This window comes from Rhinatrema bivittatum, chromosome 3 (genome assembly GCF_901001135.1).
Source record: "Rhinatrema bivittatum chromosome 3, aRhiBiv1.1, whole genome shotgun sequence".
Classification (NCBI taxonomy): domain Eukaryota; kingdom Metazoa; phylum Chordata; class Amphibia; order Gymnophiona; family Rhinatrematidae; genus Rhinatrema; species Rhinatrema bivittatum.
The window spans coordinates 280,380,490-280,407,598 of NC_042617.1; the positions used below are offsets into that span (position 1 = coordinate 280,380,490).

General features: G+C 44.4%; 1 protein-coding gene across 2 annotated transcripts in view; it reads right to left on the reverse strand.

Annotated features, from left to right (window-relative positions):
- TIMELESS (timeless circadian regulator) overlaps nt 1-27,109 on the reverse strand; it is a 148,094-nt gene that overhangs the window by 5,646 nt on the left and 115,339 nt on the right. For both annotated transcript variants that reach the window (XM_029594810.1, XM_029594811.1), the window contains exons 26-27: nt 26,693-26,811; nt 16,096-16,324 (exon numbers count right to left, since the gene is read on the reverse strand). In XM_029594810.1, the coding sequence (XP_029450670.1) occupies nt 16,096-16,324; nt 26,693-26,811 (348 nt within the window). The remainder of the gene's footprint in view (nt 1-16,095; nt 16,325-26,692; nt 26,812-27,109) is intronic.

Genomic DNA, 27,109 nt, shown 5'->3' on the forward strand with positions numbered 1-27,109 from the left:
CAATTTTTTTTCCAGAGGATTCATGGTCAATTTGTTTTCAGCAAATTAGAAACAGCACAATTTTTAAATGTCTACAATACTATAATACAAAGGGTGTATGTAAGTGGCTGTGTGCTGTGCTGTGTTGTGTCTGCGTCCCTTAGCTAGCTGTTGGGAGCACTAAGAGAGATCAGTGGAGAGTGTAGATGATTGATGCACTCATAATATTTCCATAACATTGGGAAGAATGAGCAATGCACCCATAATACACATGCATGAATACAATTAATGGAATGTATGCATTTATGCAGATTATGTTCTGTCATGCTCATGTTTTTTCAAGTTAATGATGCACTCATGAATCAACAGCCCTGTTGGTTCTATTGATCCACTATTAGATTGTTTACTGTCCCTGTCCTGGGGATGCTAGAATAGAAACAGAGGAATAAGAGAGGAGGCTGGTTCAGGGGCAGTGGTAGTAAATTTATGCAAATGAGGGGAGGATCAGGTTGTCAGGTTCTTCTCTTTCCTCCAGTTCTCAAATGTCCAGTTCTAGTCTGTGGGAAAAATGGACATCCTGGAGGGATGGAGGGAGAAGAAAGGAAATAAAATATCTATGGATCTGTGTCCCAGATCTTTGAAGTACCTAGCATTTATTTATTTATTTATTTTTAATTTTTATATACCGGTGATCCTGTATACAATACATATCGCACCGGTTTACATGGAACAAAACCATCACTTCAGGGGTGAAATACATTAAAACAGGTTAACAAGAAAACTTTTTGGTAGACCTCCGTCTACCTCTGTCTGAGAAAGTTAGTTTTTAATCTGGAATCAGGTTAATTTAGCATCACCTCTTTCTGAGAAAGTTAGTTTTTAATCTGGAATCAGGTTAGTAGATACTGAAGGAAAAAGAAAAAAAAAGGAGGACAGCACAATTAAAGAGGTCCTGACCAAAACATGAGTACCTGAAAGCAAACTTTTTTCATTTGAAGTTGTAATATCTTCTAGTAGAGTATTTTCATGAAGCTAGAAGAACTTTCTTTACTTCCGTAGGCAATTACACAGATAAGTAGTTGACTTTCAACATCCACACAGTCAAAGCAAAAGAGTGTAGGTTGGGATGTAGATTCTGATTGCACTGTGTGATGATGGATGACAATCTCCACAGTCTTACTGGTTGTTGAACAGATAAGTGTTGAAGCCATGGAAACTAAATTTGACAAGGCCAAAAACAGGCCCTCTCTCCTCCTCTTCTGAGCTTTTGAACAGTTTTGGATATGTGAATTGAGGGAAACATGTAAAAAGGCCCTCTATTCCATAGAATTAAGAAAACATTCACAGCCACACTGTTCCTTCCTGGTCTCCTGGAGAAATATGCAGGAAAGTTTGTCTCGGAACATTGTGAGGAGGTTCATTTAGGGAATGTCCCAAAAGTTCCTACACTATCTGATTGTGAAGCAACCATTCATGCAGTTGTCGTTGGCAACTTAAGTTGTGTGCCAGTTCTGGTTTGCAAGAAGATAGACACCTAGAAAAAAAATCCTTGGGGAAATTTCCCATTTCCAAATTCTGGAGGCCTCTAGACAAAGACCTAAAGAGCCTGTTTCTCCTGGTTTGTTGATATAGCATATTAACCTGGCTGTCTGTTTGAAGAACAAGATGGTGTTGTGTTGCAACCATAGAATGAACCCTTTGAGAGCACTGAAGATTGCTCTCAATTCTAGATAGTTTAAATGAAATTTCTCCTCTTGACCAGGTTCCTTAGGAGTGGAGGTTTCTCAGATTAGATCCCCAATCTAGATGGGAAGCGTCTTTTAGAGTTTTGTTAAAATTAGAGTTAGTGAAAACATTGATCTTTTAAAAGACTTGAACCATGCAACCACCATGTTAGAGATTGGATGAGAGTGTTGGATATTGAAGATTCTGGTTCCATTAACATTTCAGTTGCCACTGAGCCTCATGTGAAGACATGCAGAAGGGGGTGACATGGACTGATGCTGCCACATGACTTACATCTTCATGAAGAAGTAGGCAGAGACCTCTCTTTCTTGGTTGTGATATTTAGGATTAATTTTCATAAAATGTCTGCCCTCTGAGGAGGGAGAAATGCTTTCCCCTGTGTTGTCACCAGGTGAGCTCCTATGAAGTCTCTAACATGAGATAGCTTTATGCTAAATTTTGGGAAACTGATGAGAAATCCTAGGGATTGAAGGGTGTTCATCCTACAATGAGTAGAGGAATAAGCTTCCTGAAGGAAATGGCATAATATGAGCCAGTTGTTGAAATATGGAAAACCAAAAACACTGTTCACCCTTTACAGAGTAGCAACAACTACATCACATTTTGTGAAAATTCAGGGTGCCACTGAGGGGCCAAATGAGAGAATAAAATATTGATAGTAGTTTGCAGTGGTGAAAGGTGGAAATTTCCTATGAATCTTATGAATTAAGAGGGAGTGTATGCATCTTTGAAGTCTAGGGAGGAAAGTCTTCGCTATTCTCCAAGAAGGGAAGGATGGTATCCAAATTGTTTATCCTGAATTTTTCTTTTAGCTATTTGTTGAAATTCCTGAGCTCTAAGATGGGTCAGAGACAACAATGTTTTTTGTTTGTTTGTTTTTTTTAATTAGGAAATATTTGGAATAGCACCTTTTTTGTAGTGGAACCAGTTCTAATGAGCTGGTCATCCTCAATCTATCATTCTCCATTGCTTCTGTTTCTGCTGCCTTCAAATATTCTGTGATCAAACCATTCCTTAAAATCCTTCACTTCACCCTACCTGTCCCGCAAATTATTGTCCCATCTCCCTCCTTCCTTTTATCTCCAAATTACTTGAATGTGCTTTTCACTGTCACTGTCTTGACTTTACTGCATCTCAAGCCAGTCTTGATCCACTTCAGTCTGGATTTTGCCCTCTACATTCAACTGAAATATCTCTTGCCACAGTCTCCAATGACCTGTTTATGGCTACAACCAAAGGCCTTTTCTCAGTCCTTATCCTCCTTGAACTACCTGTACTTTTGACCCTGTTGATCACACCTACTCCTTGATACTCTGTCCCCAATTGGATTTCGGGACTCTGTCCTGACTTGGTTCTCTTCTTACATCTCCCATCACACTTCTAAGTGTTTCTTCTGGCAGATCCTCCTCTGCTGCAGTCCCCACAATCAACTGGTGTGCCTCTTCTCTTCGTATACTAATTCTTTTGGTGCTCTGATTTCCTCTCATGGCTTCAATACCATTTTTATGCTAATGACTTCCAGATTTAGCTCTCTACCTCTGAAATTTTATCAGAAATCCAGTCCCAGATCTCAGCTTGCTTGTCTGGAATTGCTGCTTGGATATCCTACTGCCACCTTAAACTCAACATGATCAAGATAAAACTCCTTACCTTTCCCCCCAAGCCCACGTCCCCCTCTTCCTCCTCTCTCTGTTTCTGTGGATAACATGGTCATCCTCCTAGTTCTCTCAACCTGTAACCTAAGAGTCATCTTCAACTCCTCTCTCTCCTCTTATACACATATCCAAAACTCTTCTAAAACATACCATTGCCAAAATCCATCCCTTCTTTTCTGAACACATTACCAGAACCCTTATCCCTTCCTGCTTAGACTACTGCAACTTGCTCCTCACAGGTCTCCCAGTGATCCCTCTCTCTCCACTACAATCTAGCCTAAATTCAGGTATGCTACTTATCTCTCACCAAAGTCACTACACCCATATAACCCCTCTTCTGAAATCAGTGCATTGACTCCCTATCTGTTCCCGCATGCAGTTCATGCTCCTCTTATTCATCTACAAGTGTCTTCACTCTGCAGCTCCTCACTACTTCTCATCTCTCTACACCCCTCCTTTTACACTCCTATCTATGCCTTTCTCCTCTACTGCCAATTCCTGATTCCATGTTTTCCACCTGGCTGCACCACAGACTTCCTGAGTTGGTGCGTTATAGTCCCACTCTTGCCTTGTTTAAATCCCATCTAAAAACCCATCTTTTTTAGGTAGCTTTTAAATTTAAAGCCTGATTGTCCATCTTCAGCTTCATTAACTACTTTTAACCATTGTCTTACTATATGAAACTCCTTAAGTCTCTTGACTTGTTTTAATTAGATTATAAGCTCTATTGACTGTCCATAAACAGGCCGATACAGTACAGTGCGCTTCGACGGTGCGCACTGTTAACCTGCCATTGGACGCGTGTTTTCCCTTACCCCTTATTCAGTAAGGGGCCGAAAACGCGCATCCAACCCGCCGAACCTAATGCATGTTGATGGCCCTATTAGGTATTCCCGCACGATTCAGAAAACAAAATGTGCAGCCAAGCCACACATTTTGCTTTCAGAAATTAGCGCCTACCTAAAGGTAGGCGCTAATTTCTTCGGGCACCGGGAAAGTGCACAGAAAAGCAGTAAAAACTGCTTTTCTGTGCACCCTCTGACTTAATATCATGGCGATATTAAGTCGGAGGTCCCGAAGGGTAAAAAAAAAGTTTAAAAAATAAAATAAAAATTTGAAGTTGGCCCGCGGCTGTCGGGTCGAAAATTGGACGCTCAATTTTGCCGGCATCTGGTTTCCGAGCCCATGGCTGTTAGCAGGCTCGAGAACAGACGCTGGCAAAATTGAGCGTCGGCTGTCAAACCCGCTGACAGCCGCTGCTCAGGGCGTTTCTACCGCCGGGCCTAATTTAAATACTGAATCGCGCGCACAGGCGAGTGGCTTGGGCATTCGCCTGCTCTCCCGCGGACTTTACTGAATCGGCCCGATGGGTGGTTTGTACCAGTGGTGTAGTCAGAACTAAATTTTTGGGTGGGTCCTAAGGTTAACAAGGGTGGGCAGTATGCATACAGGTCTGAACACTACTAGTTGTACTCTTATTGATAAATAATGCTTTATCATGCATCTTACAATAGGTTCCTAAGTAGTCTACAACAGCCCTTAAACATCATGCGTGAAACTTTTTAGAATATTTTAACTCTTATTTCAAGCACTTACCAACATTAAAATGTCTTATTCATTTGTATTAATTTATTTTATATTTATTGTAATGAATTAAATAAACAAGAATATCTGGTAAAAAGCAAAGAGCACATAAATATCAGATCCAATCAATTATATCATAAAACAAATGTACTCTTTCTTGAATCCTCTTTCCAGAAAGGCAGAGATCACCATAACTACAATAAAATAGCAATAATCAAGAGAATGGGCGCTGAGCAAAACTATGACAGTTCACATTATAACCCAACATGAAAAAAAGCTATATTAAAATTCTGGAGTCACCTCAGAATAAAAAACAGACTCCCTTCACTGATAAACATTTGTGAAGTAACACAAACACCTGCAAAAAAAAAAAAAAAAGGTGCCTAGAACCTTGCAGCAACCTTATGAAAAAGAAGCAATGCAAATACTACACCAGGCCATAGAACATTAATACATTAATACACCACCTACTGGGATAATAGAACACTGCTACAAATTCCTATAGAGAAACTACATGCTAGCAGCAATACTGTACCTCAGACACACACAGGCAGAACATAGACTGACCCTTACCTAATACAGAAATAAGGGACTACAATTTAGAAATAGAAACTTGCAAACAAAACTGAAATAACCTGAGAAACCAGACTGAACAGTGGAAGGCTAAAGAGCAAAATACAAAATTATAAGAAAGGCACTCAAAGATGGCATATTTCAATTGCTAAAATCTCAATATATATATATCTGATCTTTTTATTTTTATTATCAGTTGGTCCATGTCTCTTTTTTCCACTTTCCCCTTGTCAGTCTTTTCCTAATGCACACCCAGGCTCCCATTCTTTCACACACAACACCCATACTCAGGCTCCCATTGTTTCACACCCAAACACCCTCACTCAGGCTCCCATTCTCATACTCAACACCCAGGCTCCATTCTCACACACAAACACCTACACTCAAGCTCCTATTCTCACATGCACGCATCAGAGCTCACCGCCAAACCCCTTCTTCCACCTCCTTGGGGTCAGGCTCCTACCAAAGTTTTACTCCGGCAGGCCTTCTTCACCACCAGAGGGATGGGCTCCCGTGGTGGCCTTGCTATTGGGGCAGGGAAAGCAGAGTTGCTTACCTGTAACAGGTGTTCTCCTAGGACAGCAGGATGACATCATCAGATGGAGCCCGGTACGGAAAACACTGAGCATGCCTAGCATGCCACTATCCGTGCAGCTATGCGGGGACCCTCTTCAGTCTCGTATCTTAGCGAAAAAAGACGAGTGAAAAAATAAAACAACAAACCGATGGAGAACCTAAATCCTCGGGGTGGCGGGCGGGTTTCCTGAGGACTAACATCCTGCTGTTCTAGGAGAACACCTGTTACAGGTAAGCAACTCTGCTTTCTCCTAGGTCAAGCAGGATGGTAGTCTTCACAGATGGGTGAATACCAAGCTGTCGGGTACCCCAGGCAGTAACAAAACCCATGGCACTTAACCACGTGCCAACAGGCACAACAGAAGTGCTGAGGTTGAGAATGGGAGGCAGCACGAACCAGGCACTGGGCCCTAGATAGGGAGAGTTGGGTTCTTACGCTTGGAATAGATTACGAAGGACAGACTGGCCAAAGATACTGTCATGTCGACCATCTTTGTCCAAACAGTAATGAGCGGCGAACGTGTGCAGGGAAGCTCCACGTCGCAGCCTTGTAGATCTCAGCAATGGGGACCGCACGAAAGTGCGTTACCGATGCTGCCATGGCCCTAACTGAGTGCACTTTGACATGGCCTCCAAGCGGAAGGCCTGCCTGCTCATAGCAGAAGGTATGCAGTCCACCAACCTGTTGGACAGGGTCTGCTTGCCCACCGCAACACCAAGTCTGTTCTTATCAAAGGAGACAAAAAGTTGTGATGACTGCCAATGGGCTGCTGTGCGCTCAAGATAAAAAGCAAGAGCATGCTTGCAATCCAGGCTGTGCAAAGCCCGTTCACCCTGGTGGGAGTGGGGCCTCGGAAAGAAGGTGGGCAAAACTATGGACTGATTGAGATGGAAATCTGTGACCACCTTAGGCAGGAAGTTAGGGTGAGTGCGTAGAAACATCCTGTCATGAAAGAATTTCAGATAGGGTGGATACGTCACTAACGCCTGAAGCTCACTGACCCTGCGAGCAGAGGTGACCGCAACCAGAAGACTTTCCAGGTGAGATGTTTAAGCTCAGGAGCGGATAGGCTCAAAAGGAGGCTGCATGAGCTGCGCTAGTACCACGTTGAGGTCCCAGGATGACACAGAGGAGGCTTTAGTTGCAACAGGCCCATCAAGGGCTCAGAGAAATTGGTGTACCACTTATCCCTTGCTGATAAGTGCTGATAGCACTCAGGAAGACTCTGATAGAGGTGATCTGTAGCCCAGACTCCGAGAGGGACCACAAATAGTCCAATAGTCGCGGAGTGGGGCACGAGAAAGAGGCTAAGCCCTTCGCCTCACACCAGACTGTGAACCTTTTCCATTTTAACCAGTAAGACTTCGTGGTGGAAGGCTTTTGTGAAGCCACCAGTACCTGCGACACATTATCAGAGAGGTCAAGGGGCTGTAAAACTACCCTTTCAACATCCAGGTAGTGAGGGCCAGTGAACACAAGTTCGGCTGGCACAACCTGTCCTGGTCCTGCGTGATCAGATCAGGGGAGGTGACCAGGCGTATGGGCTCCTGGATCAATAGATTGTGCAGGATCAGGAACCAGACTTGTCACGGCCAGTATGGGGCAACCAGAATCATGGTGCCCCTGTCTTGCTGGAGTTTCACGAGAGTCTTCCCCACCAGTGGGAGCGGAAGATACGCGTACCATAGGCCCTTGCCCCAAAACTTGGCAAAGGCACCTGAGGCTGGTTCCCCGTCTTCCTTGTACAGGGAGCAGAAGTGGATCACCTTGAAATTCCAAAGGGAGGCAAAAAGGTCCATGTCCGGAATGCCCCACAGACAGAAGATTTTGTCCAATACTGTCTGGTTGAGTGGACATTTGTGCGGGTGGAATGAGAGACTCAGATGGTCCGCCAGCACGTTCTCTATCCCTGCAAGGTAAACTGCTCGCAAGAGCATGACCTTGGACAGGGCCCAAGCCCAAATCTGTACCACCTCCTGGCAAAGCAGGAAGGAGCCCATGCATTTCTGCTTAGTTATGTACCACATCAAGACTTGGTTGTCGGTCTGGATCAAAACCACTTTGTGGGTCAGGTGATTCTGGAACACTGAGAGGGTGTACCGGGATCCCATGCAGCTCCAGGAAGTTTATTTGACAACTTGCTTCCTGCTCCAACTACATGCCTTGTATCCAAAGGCTGCCCACATGTGCCCCCCAGCCCAAGGTGGAGGCAACGGTGGTCAGTATCACCTGGGGGGATAGCGCTTGGAAGGGGAGGCCTCTCTCCAAATTGGCCAGGCTTTCCCACCAGGAGACGGAGTCCCTTAGGGGTGAAGTAACTTGTAATGACACAGAGCTCTTGGGTGGCTTGGAGCCACTGAGAGCGGAGTGTCCACTGCGCTACCCGCATGGCTAGCCAGGCAAGCGGAGTTACATGAACCGATGCCGCCATGTGGCCCAACAAGCGGAGCAGGACCTGGGCAGAGACCATCCGACACCGCTGGATGGAGTGTGCTAGTGACACCAGGGTCTGAGCGCAGTACCTGGGGTAGGAATGCTCTGGCCAGAGTTGGGTCCAGGAGAGCCCCAATGAAGGCTAGCTGCTTGGACGGGCGCAGATGAGATTTGGGGAAAATTGATCATGAACCCTAGTGACTGAAACACCTTGGCAGTCAGGCGGAGGGAGCTTAGAGCGCCCTCCTGCTTGGTGCTCCTGATGAGCCAGTCGACAAGGTAGGGGAACACGTGCACCTCACTGTCATCACCTACGGCAGGAGCTTAGGGTGCGTACTGAAGACCATCCTGTCATGATAGAATGTAGCATAAAGTGGAGAAGTCACTAAGGCCTGGAGCTTGTTGACCCTGCACGCTGAAATGACCTCCACCAAAAATATGACCTTCCAGATCAGGTACTTCAGGTCATAGGTGTGCAGCGGCTCAAAAGAAGCTTTTATCAGCTAAGCTAAATCCACGTTGAGGTCCGAAACCACAGAGGGAGGCCTTAGGGGAGGCTTCAATTGAAGCAGGCCCTGCATGAAATGAGGAACTATAGGCTCTACAGAGATGGGCGTACCCTCTACACAGTGATGGCATGCTCCAGTCGCACTAAGATGAAATCTGACGGAGTTGGTTTTTAAGTCAGCCTCAGACAGGTGTAGAAGATAGTCAAGCAGTTTTTGTGTGGGGCTGGAGAATGGATCTAAGGCCTTCTGCTCACACCACATGGAAAACCACCTCCACTTCAGTCCGTAAGACTTTCTAATAGAAGGCTTTCTGGAAGCCACCAGGACCAGAAAGACATCCTCAGAAAGAACAGGTGGCTGCAGGATTAACTTCTCAACATTCAGGCTGTGAGCGACAGGGCCTGGAGGTTGGGATGCCGTGGCCTGCCCGGATCTTGCATGATGAGATCTTGTGAAGTCCCCAGACAGATTGACTTACGGATGGTCAACTTCCACAGGAGTGGAAACCAGACCTGTCTAGGCCAATGAGGAGTTATGAGGATCATAGTCCCTCTGTCCTTGCGAAGCTTCAAGAGTATCTTTGCCACTAAGGGAATCGGAGGATACGCATACAGAAGAAGCTTGCCCCAATGACGGGCAAGAGCGTCCGAGGCTGGTTTGCTGTCTGACCTGGACAGGAAGCAGAATTGAGGCACCTTCCGGTTGCAGGGAGAACATGAACAGATTTACGTCTAAGGTCCCTCAGAGGTGTAAAATCCAATTCACTGGACAGGGACCACTCGTGGAGTCTGAAGGCTTGACTCAGCCTGTCCACTATCATATTCTCCGTACCGGCCAGGTACATAGCTTGAACACCATCCCCTTGCGCCAGGGCCCAGGACCAGATCTGGACCACTTCCCAACATAGGAGGTACAATCCCATGCCTACCAGCCTGTTGATATACCACATGGCTACTTGGTTGTCAGTCTGGATGAGGACAATTTTGTTGGACAGCTGCTCTCTGTAAGCCCATAGCATGTGTCTGATTGCCCGAAGCTTGTGGAAGTTGATTTGACAAAAATGTTCCAGAGCCCATCAACAAGAGCTCCCCACTCCAGGGTAGATGCATCGTGGTTAGCACAATTTGAGCAGGGACACTCCGAAAGTAAATCCGTTTCAGATTGGAGAGTACCTGCCACAGGACAAAGAGATACTTCCCTGAAGAAAAGAATGACAGAAGCAACCGAGAAACTATTCATTCCTTCCAGAGACAGACTCAACCCAGCAGGTAAGGAAATCGAGAGAAAACAGATATGCAGCCAGCAGGCAAGGAAGCCAGCCCCACTGGCTATCAAATCCTCTAAGAATCAAAAGAGTAACGAGTGACCAACCCCCCCCCCCACACACACACACACACGTTCCTACTCCACCAGGAAGACTGTCCAAGGATTATACCCCCTGTGAGCAATTCAGTATGTCTGCCATATGCTGGAGGCAGACAAAAATTGAGATGCTGAAGGCTTCACTTTGTCCCATAAAGAGTGGCATTAGCTAATCAGTCTCCATCTGCTGGGGTGCTAAATACATGCTTCCTGGACTGGTCTGGGTGGACGATAAGCAAATGTCAATTATACAAAACTTAGCATGGACTGTTTTTCCCTAAATGAGCAGGCACACAGGAGAATTGATTCTTACCTGCTAATTTTCATTCCTGTAGTACCACGGATTAGTCCAGACTCCTGGGTTTTGCCTCCCCTCCAGCAGATGGAGACAGAGAAGTTTGAATGGACTCTGCCCTATACCCTGAGGTGACACCTAGAGTCTGTCAGTATTACACTGTACCCAAGCAGAAAGGATAAACCATAACTTCCACTACAACATAAACTTTCCTCCCTGAGGAGCAGAGGGAATGAAAAACCTGTAAAGCACTAACGAAACATGCCCATACTCACACCCTGTAATGGAGGGCATACACTATAAGAACATTTAATAAATCTGCAGAATATGAAATAACGAATGACCGAGAGGACTCTCCGTTTCTCCCAACGCTGAAAATGGATGAGACTCTGGACTGAACCGTGGTACTACAGGAACGAAAATTAGCAGGTAAGAACCAATTTTCCTTTCCCTGTATGTACCCGGATCAGTCCGGACTCCTGGGGTGTACCAAAGCTTCCCTAACTGGGGTGGGACTGAGAGCCCCATTCGGAGCACACTAGCCTCGAAAGAACCTGGCTCTGGGGCTCGGACATCCAGGCAATAATGCCTGCAAAAGTGTGTGTAGATTTTCAAGTAGCCGCCCTACAAATTTCCTGTGGCAACACCTGTTGACATTCCACTCATGAGGCTGCTTGCAATCGAGTAGAATGAGCCCGAAGACCCACCAGGATCGGACAGCCCTGAACAAGGTACGCAGAGACAATAGCTTCCTTTAGCCATCGTGAAATAGTGGCCCTTGAAGCTTTTTGACCCCTCTTGGGGCCACTCCACAGGACGAAAAGATGGTCCGAGAGACGGAAACTGTTAGTCACCTCCAAGTAATGCAATAATACCCGTTTCAAGACTAACTTCTTTAAATCCCTAGACTCGGGAATAGAAGAATCCAGGTCTGCAAAGGAAGGAAACTCCACTGACTGATTCAAATGAAAGGAGGATTCTATCTTCGGGAGAAAAGAGGGAACCGTCCGCAAGGTTACTCCTGCCTCCGTAATTTGTAGGAAGGGCTCCCTGCAAGATAAGGCCTGAAGCTCCGAAACACGCTTCGCTGAGGAGACAGCCACAAGGAACACCACTTTCAAGGTCAGATCCTTCAGAGTCGCGCGCTTCAATGGCTCAAAAGGCGCATTAGAAAGGGCGCGGAGAACCAGATTTAACTTCCACGAGGGGCAAGGGTTTCGAACCGGAGGACGCAAATTTATTTATTTGTTCAGTTTTATATACCGTCATTCGGTGCAGCCATCATAACTGTTTACAGAAATCAAACAAAGAATATACAATTAAAACATAGTTGCATAAATTAACAGTGGGAGAGATGAAGGGAAGGGGGAGAGGTTGGTGGTGAAAAAGGGAGGACAAGGAAGTAAAGGGAAATGCTTGGCCCCATGCAAAAACCGAACCACATCTGGATGGGATGCCAGGGCAATGCCCCGTACCTTACCCCGAAAGCACCCAAGGGCCGCCACTTGGACTCTCAAGGAATTAGAGGCCAACCCTTTTGCCAGGCTGTCCTGTAAAAAGATCAAAGACATCTGTTATTGAAGCCCCCGATGGGTCAACGCCATGGTCCAGACACCAGGTCTCAAACACACCCCAAACTCTAACGTTCGCCATAGAGGTAGAAGGTTTGCGAGATTGTAAGAGCATGGCAATCACTGCATCTGAGTAACCCTTAACTCCTTAATCCTTCAAAAGCCATGCCGCTAGACAGAAGTGATTTGCCTCTTGAAAATAAACGGGGCAGAAGATTCAGAGACAGATGAAACCTCAAGGGTCCATCCACTGCTAAGTTCACTAGGTCCACAAACCATGGACAATGCGGCCATTCTGGCGCCACGAGCACTACTTCACCCAGATGAGCTTCAATGTGATGCAGAACCTTGCCTACCAACAGCCAACAGCCAAGGTGGAAATATGTACAACAGAATGTCCTTTGGCCAGGGAAGGACCAGAGATCCACGCCCTCCGCTCCCGGTTCCCGTCTGTGACTGAAGAAACGTGGAATTTTGGCATTGCGGTACATCGCCATCAGGTCCATGGAGGGCGTGGCCCAGTGGTCGCACATAAGACGAAAGGCCTCTTTGGAGAGTTCCCACTCCCCCAGATCCAGCTGGTGGCGGCTGAGAAAATCGGCTTGGACATTGTCCACTCTGGCTATGTGAGAGGCTGCTATCCTGTACAGGAGCTGCTCCGCCCAGCTGATCAAGAGCTGGGCTTCCATTGCTACTAGTAGACTCTTGGTTACGCCTTGCCAATTGATGTAGGCCACCGTCGTCACATTGTCTGAGAGCACTCTTACCGACGTTCCCTTTACCAAGGGATAGAGGGCCTGCAGAGCTAACCGAACCGCTCTGGTCGCCAATCAATTGATCGACCAGGATGACTCCATACTTGACCACTGGCCTTGCACCACTGTCCCCCGACAGACTGCTCCCCAACCATAGAGACTCGCATCTGTGGTTACAACTGTCCAAAATGGAATCTCCAAGTCCATCCCTCGACGCAAATTGTTCGGAAGTAGCCACCACAGACAAGGCTGGAACACGCAGAGTCCGTAAGGGGCAGGAGAAGATGAAACTGCTTGGAGAGTGGATTCCAACGGGAGAGTAATGCTGACTGAAGAGGTCTCATATGCTCAAAGGCCCATGGGACTAGATCGAGAGTGGAAGCCATCGAACCGAGAACCTGTAGATAATGCCAGACTCTGGGATGACATATAATCAAAAATCCCACATATCCAAAAAAAATCAATCCCAACCAATATTTTTTCTTATCTATTCTCCTAACCCGTATATGCATCCAAAAGAAGTTTAAAAAAACACTTCATATACCAAAACACTTTTTTAAACGAATAGTGGTTGTTTCATAAACATGAATCAATGAGTGCCATCCAGGTTACCCTATTCTTTATTCTAATCACAAACAAACCATCATCCACCTCATTGTTTTTTAATTATTTTATCAAAAATTCAAAAACTTAATTATGAATTATAAATTTTGTTGCATAAAAAATGGGAATAGTCCACCACTCTAATACCCCAAAAAATATTTTTTTAAAATTCATCTTTCAATAGAGATATAATTGTTGAAATTTCTTATTAAACTGTTACTTCTATGCTTTGAAAATCCAAATGTGTGAAAAATACTTAGCTGAATGAATGCTGGTAAATGAGTCGCTGAAAAGGAAGTACACGGTAGCGTTTTCACCCAACGTGGCCAGGTTTCGAAACTAATTCTTCTTCAGGGGTAACCGCTCACCCAAAACCCATCTCTGCGTGCAATATTATGTACCAACTTCATTTGTATCGTTTTTGCTCTTTCGTTTCTCAGCTCACTCTCAAAGTGCTGCATTCATCCTCTTCCAAAATGCGAACAAAAGTTCCCATTCACGGCGTCCTCTTTTTAAAGGGACCAAATCAAGTGATCTTCTACTGACGTCAATGAAACCAGCATTTACTCTTAAAGCGTTTAACAAATCCAGAAATCACAACAATGATGTCCAGTCGACCTGGTCATTTAATCCTGCCAGAGATTCAGTTTTTAATTTATGAATCCAGAGCTGTTCTCTGTAGTTAAGTAGAGACGAAGTGTCCACAAAAGGGGCTGTGCTCACCACTTTATCAATGATCGTCCACCTTAGGTCTTCAAAAGTATGTCCTTGTTCAATACAATGCCCAACCAACGGTGCTGTAAGAGTGTTTTTATTAACCCTTCATCTGTGTTCCATCATTCGTAGTTTAACCGGTCTTTTAGTATGTCCTACATACACCTTAGGACAAACACATGAAACAATGTATACTACGGTAGTCGTAGTGCAATCTGTCAAATATGTGTACTTCACTTTCCGTCCAGTGTTTGGATCTACCCATAAGTCTCCTTCAATGGTGTTATCACATAGAGTACAGGAACCACACTTATGATGACCTCCTTGTGCGGGCAAAATGGAACTACTGTTCTTCATACTCGCCCTTACTACCTTATCCCGGATGTTGGAACCCTGGGTAGTCGCAAACATCGGAATATCCTTAAAAGCCTCATGAACTGCCAACACCTGCCAGTGTCTTTTAATTGAAGCAATTATGGCTGAGATGGAGGTACTCTGTTGTAACACATAGACTAACTGGTCCTGATCTTTCCGGACACGGTATTTCAAAAGTTGTTCATGATCGCTATATTTATCTCTTTTATATGCCTGTCTGATTACCTTAGAAGGATAGCCTCGACTTTTCCTTACTTTTTTTTTTTTTTTTTTAAATATGCTAGACTCAAGAGAAAATCTTTTTAAACTAAATACTAGCTAATCCAGACTGAAGGGAGTATTTCTCTGTCTCCATCTGCTGGAGACAGAGAAATACTGACAGATTCTAGGTGGCACCTCAGGGTATAGAGCAGAGTGCATTCAAACTTCTCTGTCTCCATCTGCTGGAGGGGAAGCAAAACCCAGGAGTCTGGACTGATCTGGGTACATACAGGGAATTGAAGTTTCCACTCCCAATCAGAGATCATTTACTATGTAAAGCAGGGTGGGCAGCCAGGTGAGGTGGGATGGAAGAACTGTATACCAACAAAACTTCAGCTGCAGGGTCCCTACAGAACTAGAATAAAATGGAGAATTTATCTACTCAGAAAAAAAGATTGGCTTTACAGGGCAAACAATTTACTTTAATTCATGTTCTCTTTTTTCAAACCTCAGCAGAAACTGAGTTCCAATCTTCTTTCAGAAAGAAAGAAAGAAAGAATTAAAACACAAGTATCACTTTATGTAATTAAGAAACATTACAGGAAAAGAAAATTTGCCCTCCTCAATTAGCGGAACATATAGAAAAGAATTTGGAGGTGGGATGGGTGAAAACAGACTATACCATATTATTCTGAACAGATTAAAATAGCCAAAAATACATAAAAAAATATCTAGTTAAGACTGCAGCTCTAGTTTTCCTTTGAGATACAGAAGTTAAAAGGCTTATTTTTAAAAGCTGGCGTGCACGAAAACCGGGAGATATGCGAGCGGCCATGTGCGTATCTCCCGGTATGCGCCGAAGAACCAGCAAACCAAAAAGGGCAGGCTGGGGTCTGGGTGGGGAGTGGGCGGGCTGGGACAGCGCCATTAGGCGCTGTCCCGCTGAAGCATACACCGGCAGCTGGCCTTTATTGGAGCAGACTAGGAGGGAACTGGGGAAGGCCCTATCGCGTTGAAAGCTTGTTACAAAATTTACCCTCCTTATGCGAGTCAGCATCCATGCGTGCCGTGTAGGTGGCAGATTTTATAACATGTGCGATTCTGCAAATCAACTTAAAAAAACCCTAAAAAAACCAAAAACCACAAGACACACAAACACAGACCTTCTTCTGCAGGCTTTTCGCTGCTTGACTGCTGTTTCTTCCTGGCTAGTAAGAGGGCTCTGAGTGCTTCAGCTTTCTGCTCCAGACTGGGGTCCTTCTCCTCTGAATTTCTGCCTGCTTCTGTGCTTTTCTCCTCTTCTTCCCCCTCTGTGTTCTGTAGAGTGATAGAGGTGGCCACCCTACGCAACTGCTCCGGGCTCAACTTGGCTGGGATTCTCCAGAAGGATTCCTGTCAGAGAAACATACATATGCCTGTAAATATTCAGAGATTCTTCAAACAAACTGTTGCTGACCCAACAAGGAGCAGCCTCCCAACAGCCTGGGTCCCAATTCCTGGCTAAAGCTTCCGCTAGAAGGCTGGGGTTCAGGAAATCGTTTGGATGATGGAAAAAGCAGAGTACTGATCTCACAGCAACAGCTAAGGGGCAGCCTTGGATCAACAATTCATCCTGCTCCATGAGGGAGAGGGGACATAATAACATTTATTAGGGGCATCTATTTAGTGGAAATTTACCAGAGAGGTTCCAGGAGGCACTGCTAGGTCTTGAAACTGTCTCTGAAACTGCCTCACACTTAGATAACAGAAAAGGCAAATGTTTCTCTTTTTAGTTTTAGGCAACACAATGAAGAGTTTAAAAAAAAAAAATGCATGTCCTCAAGGTTGGTTAGCGTTCCCAAGACACTTAGGAATGTTAATATCAGCAAATGTTTTCACCTTGTGATCTTAAATCAAAGGAGTGTTGTACTAATCACTAGGGCAAAATTGTATTTAAATACAGTCAATTGGATATTCGATTAAGTCAGTCTCTCAAACCTAGGAGCTGACTTCCTTATGCGCATAACAAATAAAGGCTTTTGATTATTAGAAATACACTCTCTTTTGTCCTCCTATCCTTGGTAAACGTTTACATTGCAGATGGTGCACTGTTCCGGGAATCGAAGAAGGGATGCTGGCCTTGAAGCAGGGCAGCATCCCTGCTTCAAGCTGACCTGAATGAAGCAGGATAGCACAGCCCGAGAACCCTTCTCTCGATTCGAACGGAAAACAGGACATAAGATCCTTGAAGGTATTTTTAATCCTTTTCCCTTTGGAGATTTGTTTTTTTTGTGCTGTACCATTTGTATTGTACTAACATTGAGAAGGGAAATGGGCTTACTTATTGTTTTTGCACTATTATGTGGAGACTAGTACATTCCTCTGAATTACAAAGCAGTCAGAATTACTAGGTAATGGTCTGACATAGCAGGGCTCCAGGAAAGGAATTTAGGGAGGTAGACTCCTGGAAAAAAATACCGGGCCCGATGGATTACAGGGAGGTGAAATCCCTGGGTATACAGCCTAAGGTAAATAGGCCTGGGCAGTCTAGACTGACCAAAATCAGGGAGATGAATTCTCTGGGAAAGTCTAGAACTGTAATACAGGGAGACTAATTCCCTAAACCAATTAAGCCTGATACTTCACTTTGAATGCATATCCAGCGTTGCTCTCTGCTTCAACGGCAGGGGGAAATGTGGAAAAGAGGATTTGCATTCAGACAACATCCAACAAGGCATTGATCTGGGCAGTCTGGGTAAACAAGCATCGGGGTAACTTGCTTGATGCGCCGGTTACTACCCTTATCCATTAAGTCTTATGCTGCACTTTTGATGCACCTCCAACATTACTCTCTGCATCAATGGCAGGGGATGGCAGGAAACTTGAATCAATTACCAACAAGGGCCCTGAACTTGGTCGGTGAAACAGATAAGTATGGGAAAATAAGTGTGGGAGCTTGCTGGGCAGACTGGATGGGCCGTTTGGTCTTTTTCTGCCATCATTTCTATGTTTCTATGTTACTTCCGCTTTGCAGGCTTACAAGTAGCATCAGAAAATTTTTCTTCAGAGAAGATAGCAGATAAATGAGTCAGTCTCTCTCAGTGGAGCTGGTGGAGACAAAAACAATAATGGGATTAAGAAAAACCCAAAAACCGCTGGGTTAAGCACAGAGGATCCCTAGTTAAGAGAAAGCCAGAATGCTATTGAATAACATAGGAACTGCCACACTGGCTCAGATTAAGGGTCCGTCAAGCCCAGTATCCAGTTTCCAACCAGAGGCCAAATCTGATCACTTCACTCACTGTTCCCTTTTCCAGATCATTTATAAATATGTTAAAAAGCTCCGGTCCCAGTACAGATCCCTAGGGCATGCCACTATTTACCTTCCCCCACTGGGAAAAGTGACATTTTAGTCCTGATGTCAGTTTCCTATATTGTATGTTTAAATTTGTTTATTGAAGTAAACAAACAGCACAGTAACACAGTCGCACTTCCATGTATAGCATCAATACAGATAAAATAAATGAAATTTAACATTTTAGCCCCCAAAGTAAACTTAAGACACCCCCTTGCCCACTGAGATATTATATTGGCAGTCATTAAAATAACAATGGCTATAGAACATAGATCTAACATGTGTCTCACAAAATTAACCATCCATTTGTATATCATTAAAGAGAAGATTTTGAAGTGAATTTTAAGAGTTGCTCATGTAAAAAAGGCCCCTATACACAAGTATCTGGGCCAAGCGTGAGCGACTCATATTTTAAAACGGCCCAATTACACGTGTATGCGAGCAATTCAATGCGTGGGGGAAAAGAGGCGGAGTCAGGATTTGTTGGGGCATTCCGGTGCCAACAATTACACGTGCAAATTCATATTTTAAATCTGGCGGCCATAGCACGCGGCAGGCTGTTAGCCATGTATATTTACTTCTGATCTTGATGAGGTGCAAGTCTGAAGAAAACACGGTGAGGGGTCTGGGTAAACTGGGTGTGTGTGTGTGTGTGCAGATGAAGAACCAGAGGGGACAGGATGATGTAGAGGTAGGCTGGGCAAACTGGTGGACTAACTGGTAAAACTGGGAATATCTTTTACCCGAGCATGTTTAAAAAATCTGCTTTCCTGCACGTGTTAAAGCCGACAAATTTGTAAGGAAGATTCACAAAATTACGTTTGCTTGAGTAACCACTTAAAATTAGGAGCATACTCACACTCGGTAGATATATATTAAATCATACGTGTGCAATTGCGCATATGGTTTAAAATTGCATGTGTATGGGCTCCCGTGAGCTTGGGTGCCCATACGTTTTGCAATGCCCCAAAAAGGGGGTCCTAGTGAGCGGTCAGTGATCAGCAGACACCAAAGGATGTCGCTACCAGGAATCGACCGTACAGAAGGCAAAACTTACCATGCCACCAGCTAACTAAGATCGGGAGGAAAGAGGAGGGACCTGATGCAGAAAAAAACACTTTCCGAAGAAACTAAAGGATGAGCTCCACAACTGCAAGACGACAGCTCCGTGGAAAAGAAGAGATTGAAGAGGAACCCTGCGTGGATGCGTGGATAGTGGCATGCTCAGTGTGCCTGTCACAGTTTCTAGAAACTTTGACATAATTTTTCCACGCCAGGCTCCATCCAATGATGCCACCCATGTGTGAGGACTACCATCCTGCTTGTCCTAGGTCAAAGTAGCACCAGGATTGTTAGCTGGTCTGGGTCTCTCTCTCTCTCTCTCTTTGCTACTGGGTAAGGGAAACTGTATCTTTGACTGCTTTGGTAGTTTTCCCTCCTGCAACTGTTAAGTCAGGAAGTATTTGTGTTTGCCTTGGTTCCCATCATTAAAGAATCCTTATGAGCATTGCTATTGAGCTGTCCTGCTTTTTTTTCTGATGCAACCCTACCGAAAGCTTTTTCAGCATTAGAGTTAATTATGAGAGACTGAATCTTGTTCCAGCTGCAGTATTCCATACAGACAAGTATTTTATGTACATTAACTACAGTATGCTTCCCCTTGACAAACCTCACCTGCTCTTCTGCTATCAAACTGGGGAAAGTATTTATGCAAATCTGTCTGCAACAATCTTGGCCAATAGCTTGATGTCAAAATTTAAATAGGAAACAAGATGGTAAGATTCAGGAAACCTTGAATCCCTTAAACCTTTATTTTCAAAGCCAGGAAAGTCTTGTTTTTCTCAATCAACTTTTCAGACATTGTACCCAGTGGGAAATAGACTTTCCCACCTAATTTTATAATACACTGCAGGCACTCCATCAGACTCTGGAGCTTTATATAATTTTGCCTGAGTAATACATTTCTCTGTATTTCTTCCAATTTGATTGGGGCATTCAAACACTGCAGTTACTCTTCTGAAGCGGTGGCAATGAAGCAGCTTTCAAATGGATTCCAATATCTTCTATATTCTTTGGCTCTGACTTGTAAAAATTAATATTGTACTTGTAAAAAAATAGAGTTCCTTATTTGAATTCACTACCAGTCCTAAGGTGTTTTTCATCATTGAAACATATCTAGGTTCAGACCAACTCTTTGTCAGATTTGTAAGCATTCTGTCTGCTTTATCATCAAAATGAAAACAATTATATTAATAGTAAAAAAAAAAAAAAAAGACCCTTTTTGGTACACTGATGAATTAATATATATTTTATGGAGTGCCCAGTTTGTTTGGTTTTTATTTTTCATGTCCTTTGTTTTATTGTATTTTATTGATTTTTATTTATGATGTTTACATTTTAATTTATGTATGTCTTTTAATGGAATGTGCCTTTTGCTCATTAATTTTGACATTCAGGACCAATTCAGTGCTCTTTGTTGTTGATTTTTAATGGAATCCGCCATGATCTATGGAATGTACGAATATAATTGTTTTGTAAATAAACATAATTCATTCAAGTCACTAAAAGAAACTAGTCTTATTCTCTGTAATGGAATATCTAACCCCTTTTTTCCTTTTAAACTGAAGCTCCGGTCTCAAAATTTCTTGCCAAATCTCTCTCTTCTTTCTTGTTACATATGAAATGACAACTCCTCAGCACTGCCTTAGCATTTTCCCCCAAAAATATTGGCTTGATGACTCTTATTAAATACTGTATATTTATCCCTTTTCTTCTTCAAATAATCCCAAAAGCCCATATCGCCATCTCCTATTATAATATGCCTAAGAAAATCATAAATCACAGAATACTAAAGCATGGCCAGCAATCTCTATGAGCCCTATTTCAACATTCTCTACCTTTGAAAAATTGCTTTGATTAGTAAATAAATTGTCCAGTCTAGTTTGATAATCTTGAGTACTTGAAATAAGTATGAAGGATCTCTCAAGCAGATGTAATGCTCTCCAAATATCCATCAAATCTAAATTCTTAGAGACATGAAATATTTTTATTCATGTTTTGTTGGTGAATTAAAGGAGAAGGTTCTATCCAGAACAAATATGCATTTAATCTCCGCCCAAGATCAAAAACCTTTGTGAGTACCTAAGTAACAGATTATTTTCATGAAGAAAGCATGTAAGTATAAATTAGGGGCATTACAAAGCAAAATAGGTTTACTAAATAGTGTACCTTCCACTAACAGAAATCTCCCCTGTGGATATTGTACACTATTATGCTTTTTGAAAGGGGCAGCTTTTCCAATTAAAATTGCTACATCAGCAATTCTGAAATCTGGACTTTTCTGTGGTATTACAGGAAAGAAAATTAGCAGGTAAGAACCAATTTTCCTTTCCTGTACGTACCCAGATCAGTCCAGACTCCTGGGATGTACCAAAGCTTCCCTAAATAGGAAGGGACTGTGACCCCCGCTTGAAGCGCACTTTCTCCAAAGCCCCCTTACTCTGTGGACTGGACATCCAAACGATAATGCCTTGCAAAAGTGTACAAATTCTCCCAAGTAGCCACCCTACAAATCTCCTGGGGTGACACTTGTTGACATTCAGCCCAAGATGCTGCCTGAGAACTGGTCGAATGAGCCTGTAACCCCTCCAGAACAGGATGACCCTGACAGATGTACACAGAACCAATAGCATTTTTCAAGCATTGCACAATTGTGGCCTTCGAAGCTTTACAACCCTTTTTTGCACCACTCCATAGCACAAAAAGGTGATCCGTTAGTCGAAAACTGTTAGTGACCTCAAGATACCTCAACAAAGCATGCTTGACATTCAAGTATCTCAACTCTCTAGCATGAGGCACTGTAGTATCTAAACTTGAAAAGGAAGGCAGTTCCACTGAATGATTCAAGTGAAACGACAAAACAACCATCAGCAAAAAAGAAGGAATGTCCTCAAGGAAACCCCAGAATTCGAAATCTTCAAAAAGGGTTCTCTACAAGACGACTAATTCAGAAATCCTTTCGGCAGAACAAATGGCCACCAAGAAAACCATCTTCAGAGTGAGATCCTTCATAATGGCCCTCTTAAGAGGTTCAAATGGTGCGGCACACAAGCTCTTAAGGACTAAGTTAAAGTTCCAGTAAGGACACAACTTCTGAATCAGAGGATGCAAATGTTTTGCCCCCCCCCCACCCCCCAGAGAAAAAGCATTACATCTGGATGCGCTGCTAGAGACCCTCCCTGTACCTTGCCTCATAGGCAGCCGCCACCTAAACTCTGAGGAAGTTAAGATAAACCCTTCACCAAGCCTTTCTGCAAAAGATCGAAAATATGAGCCATGGAGGCCTGCATTGGATCCACTCCCTATTTCCGCACATGAGACCTAAAAAAATGTCCAAATCCTCACATATGTCAAAGAGGTGGAAGTCTTTCTTGTTTGCAAAAGAATAGCTAAAACATCCTCAGAATATCCTCTCTTCCTTAAGCACTTCCTCTCAAAAGCCAAGCCATGAGACAGAAGCAAGCTACCTGATCGGAATATATGGGACCATGTCGCAGAAGCTTCGGCAGATGAGCAAGTCTCAATGGACCATACACCGCTAAGTTTGTCAAGTCTGCAAACCAAAGTTGCCTTGGCCACTCTGGCGCCACCAGGATCACCTCACCCGGATGTCTCTCTATCCACCGTAAGACCTTGCCCACCAGAGGCCATGGAGGAAACATGTACAGAAGAATTTTGCTTGGCCAAGGCAAAATTAAGGCATTGAACCCTTCTGCTCCCCATTCCTTTCTCCAACTGAAGAATCATGGGGCCTTGGCATTTTGAAAAGTCACCATTAGATCCACGTGTGGCTTGCCCCATCCTTGGGCAATGAGGGGCATTGCTTCCTCTAACAGTTCCCACTCTCCGGGATTCAACTACTGACAGCTGAGGAAATCCGCTTGCACATTTTCTGTTCCTGCTATGTGAGAAGATGCTAACAGCCCCAGATGTTGCTCTGCCCAGTTGAACAACTCCTGGGTCTCTTGAGCTACCGCCCAACTCTTGGTACCACCCTGTTGGTTGATGTAAGCCACCGTCGTCGCATTGTCCAACAGGACTCTCATGGGCTTGCCCCTCAGAGGCAGGAACGCCTGCAATGCCAACCGCACTGCCCTAGTCTCTAGGCTGTTGATGGAGCACTACGCTTCCTCCGCTGACCATAGACCCTGAACAGACTGGTTCCGACACACCGCTCCCCACCTGTCATCTGTGGTAATAATTCTCCAGTCTGGAACCTCCAAGTCCACTCCTTGTCTCAACTTGTCCCGAACACGCCACCATGAGAGGCTGGAACTGGCCAACTCCATTAAAGGGAGCGGCAGATTAAACTGCTCCTACAACAGATTCCAGCGGGAAAGAAATGCTGACTGAAGAGGCCGCATGGAACCAACTCCAATGTGGAAGCTATAGAACTGAGAACCTGCAAGTAATCCCAGACCCCGGATACCTGCTTCTGTAGCAAAGCTCGGACTAGTACCTGTAATTTGGATATGCGCTCGTTGATGAGAAACACCATTTACACCTTGGTGTTTACAATAGCAGTACTCCTTGCAGAGACTCGCCCAATATACATAGTATTATATGAGAAAAATAATACTTTCATACTAGTCTTTGTTTTTCCTATCTTTATATTACATATGTGGTCTTGCTATTATAAGTTAGGTCCTATTTATAACGTAGGTATCCTTACAGCTCAATTATAGAGCTAACGAATATCTAGTGAAACTTAGTCATAATGCTACTATTTGTTAATCAGAGAATGTGTGTCTATGAGTCTCATTTACTTTAGTGGGGATCTAGAGGGATCACAATGCACACACAAGGTTACTTGTTAGCCTATACATTTTAGCCTATTTGCCATAATCACTTCATAGAGTTCTCTCTCCCCTCTGTTATTTGGGTGTGCCACTCTTACCACTTGTAAGTGGCACAAGAGGGAAATGAGGAGTATGCCTGAACAGAAAATCAACATGGAGAAAGGAAAATGCCCCAAAATCCTCTGCTTAGCCTTTTAGACTTTTGGATCGTCCTTTCCACGGCCAGGCCACTCCCCGGCACTTCTTCCATATTCTGGTCCAACATAGTGATATCCACCCCCTGCGGCACTGGTACCTGTGGGTCCTCATCGAAATCAGAAAATTCCTCGGTTGCACCTATTGGTGCGGATGCCCCCCACCGCCTTAGAGGGTCTAACCCTCTTCTCCGGCTGCGGGCGCATTGAGGACCCGTGGGCAGCTTTGTGCTGCCCCGTGGCTTTTCTGGCCAAGAACGCCTTGTGCAACAACAATACAAATTCAAAAGAAAAGTTAGGGGAGTCATCTGAGGCTTCCTCCTCATCCTCATCTCCTGAATGGGCCCATTCACACTGTTGATCTTCCCCTGGAGGCCCTATGAGCTGGGAAAGAGGCGGAGGGGAAGCCCTCTCCCCCTGCGAAGGAGCCGTGAAAAGTGGATAAAATGGCTGCCGTTCCCGCACTTAGCAGGAAGGGGTCATCCACTGCCTGCAGCTCAAATGAAATTGGGCTCGCTTTACCTCCCTGATGCTGCCGGGATAAATCGCCAAAGTTTCCTCTCTCCTGGATGGGCACTGAGAGCATCAGCCATTGCGGGAGAGACGCGAGTATGTCCCCGCAGACCACACAACTCGAGTTGCATGGCATTGCTGCGAAGTGCCAGGACCCTGATGGTATCAAATGCCCGACAAACAGCCGCTAGAGAAACAGACCCACCAGGGAGACTCGCAGCAACAGTCGCTGGAGGATTGGGGTACATAGGAGAGCCACTTAGTCAGCCTCAAAGAAACCGGACCGTAACTTTTTTTTTTTTTAACTTTAAGAAGGCTGACATCCAAGAAATAATAAAAAAAAAAAAAGACTACTTCCCTTTAAAGAAGGCTGGCTGCAGGCTCTGACTATCCTTCTGCAAGTGAGGGAACTGGGACCCCCAGTTATATGCCCATACCAGTGATCTAGGACTGAGCACTATAGGGCCACTTGCTCGTCTGCCTCAAAACCAGGGAGGATGACCCCACCAGGAACAGGCAACCCTTTGGGAGGCAATTCCAATTGTTTTTCATCTCTGTATTTCCAAAAAAAAAAAAAAAAAAAAGACTGCAGGTTTTACACCTCCACCATCTGCTGGAGACAGAGATATACTGAGGGACTACAGTTGGTACCTTGGGTTATGTTGCAGTGTCAGTAAAACTTTCTCTGCTTCATCTGCTGGAAAGGAAGCAAAACCCAGGAATCTAGACTGATCTGGGTACAAACAGGGAAGATATGATTCAGATGGAGGGCAGACTGGTCTTGGGTGAGCCTCTCTAAATGTTTCTGCTTCTCTCTCACTTTATGTATTGATTACAAAAGCAAATGGGCAGTCTTTTTTTAATGCTGTATATTTGCTGATGCTGTGATGTACACTGTAGGTTTTATTTTCTCCAGTGTCAAAATAGACTTCTGTGGACAATATATTACAATACTAAAAGTGCTAGTCTCTTCTTCTTCTATGACATCATATCCTTTTTTCAGTGCAGTTGCCAACCTCCTGTCTACCTGGTCTTTTAGCCCAGTGGCATCGCCTGGAATGGCAGGCCTTATAGAAAGATCAGAAAAAAGCACATCAGTATTTTATTTTTGTTTTCTGCAGTCTGAGGAATTACCACCTTTTACCAGCTTCTCCCTTTCCATTTTCACCACTTTTTCCCAGAGTTGGGTGAATTGAGAGTGTTTTCTTCTTTTTTTCAAAGATTTGAAGAGGGTTAGTGGATCTTTTTTTCTTTTTTAGTTCAGTTTTCCAAGGTTTCCAGTTTTTGCTTAATTAGGGATCCTGGATCTGATTCGATGAGCCTCTGCATCTCCCTCCTGCTCAGTGCCAGACTCTGAGTCCACATGCTCTGAGATTGGATGAAATATTTTGTCTCTGCAGAGAGAAGGGAAAATAGCCATCCCTCAGAGAGCAAGTTTATTGTCCCAGCCCTCTTGCTTGAATAGCCTTATTTTTGTCTGTGTGTTGGCCCCTTCTATCAGGCTCTCCAGCCTCTTCTCATATTTGTTTCCAGAAGCAACCTTCTGTAGGGGGTCCTGGAGCACTCCATTCTCTTCACTTGGGGTATAATCTCCATGGCTAGGCTGATCACCACATCCATCTTCCACCGACTGCCCATGAATAAGCAATAAGATCTGCAATACAGAGGGACTTGAATTTGATTACTGGCTCAGGTCTTCCGCTCCCCAGGTTGGCATCGTTGGTTGGTATGTTTTAGTGATGTCATCATTGGTTTTTAGCCTGCCAGCTGAAAATATTGCTCTGATGGCTCAGACTTGCTGTGTGGATGTAATAGAATAATTAGTGAAGTAGGAAGCCAGAGGGGCTGGAGGCTACTGTACCTGTTCATTCGCCGGAGGTCGTGCTCCCACTTTTTTCAGCAGCTTCTGGAACTGTTTGTTCTCCATTGCGTCCTCACTCTCCTCTGTCAGTGGCACCAGGGGCACAGCCTGGGAGATCCCTGCAAGGTGAAGAAAACCGTTACAATAGTAATAAAAGCAGCACACCAACTTTGCAGATCTGGCTTAATCTACCTCGGGCTGAAACTGCTGCATTTGGTAGTGCAGCATGTGGCATGTTTGTGGGAGATTGGCCGGGGATGCTGAAGGAAAGCTGCTGCAGCACGCACAAGAAGAGAGCAAGAAGAGAGCACCTCTCCCCACCCCAAACTCACCGGTAGCAGCAACCTCCTCCTGGGTTTGATGGAGGACTCCTTCCAGCCAACAGCAGCAGCAGCATCTTCTGCTGCTGCTTCTGTC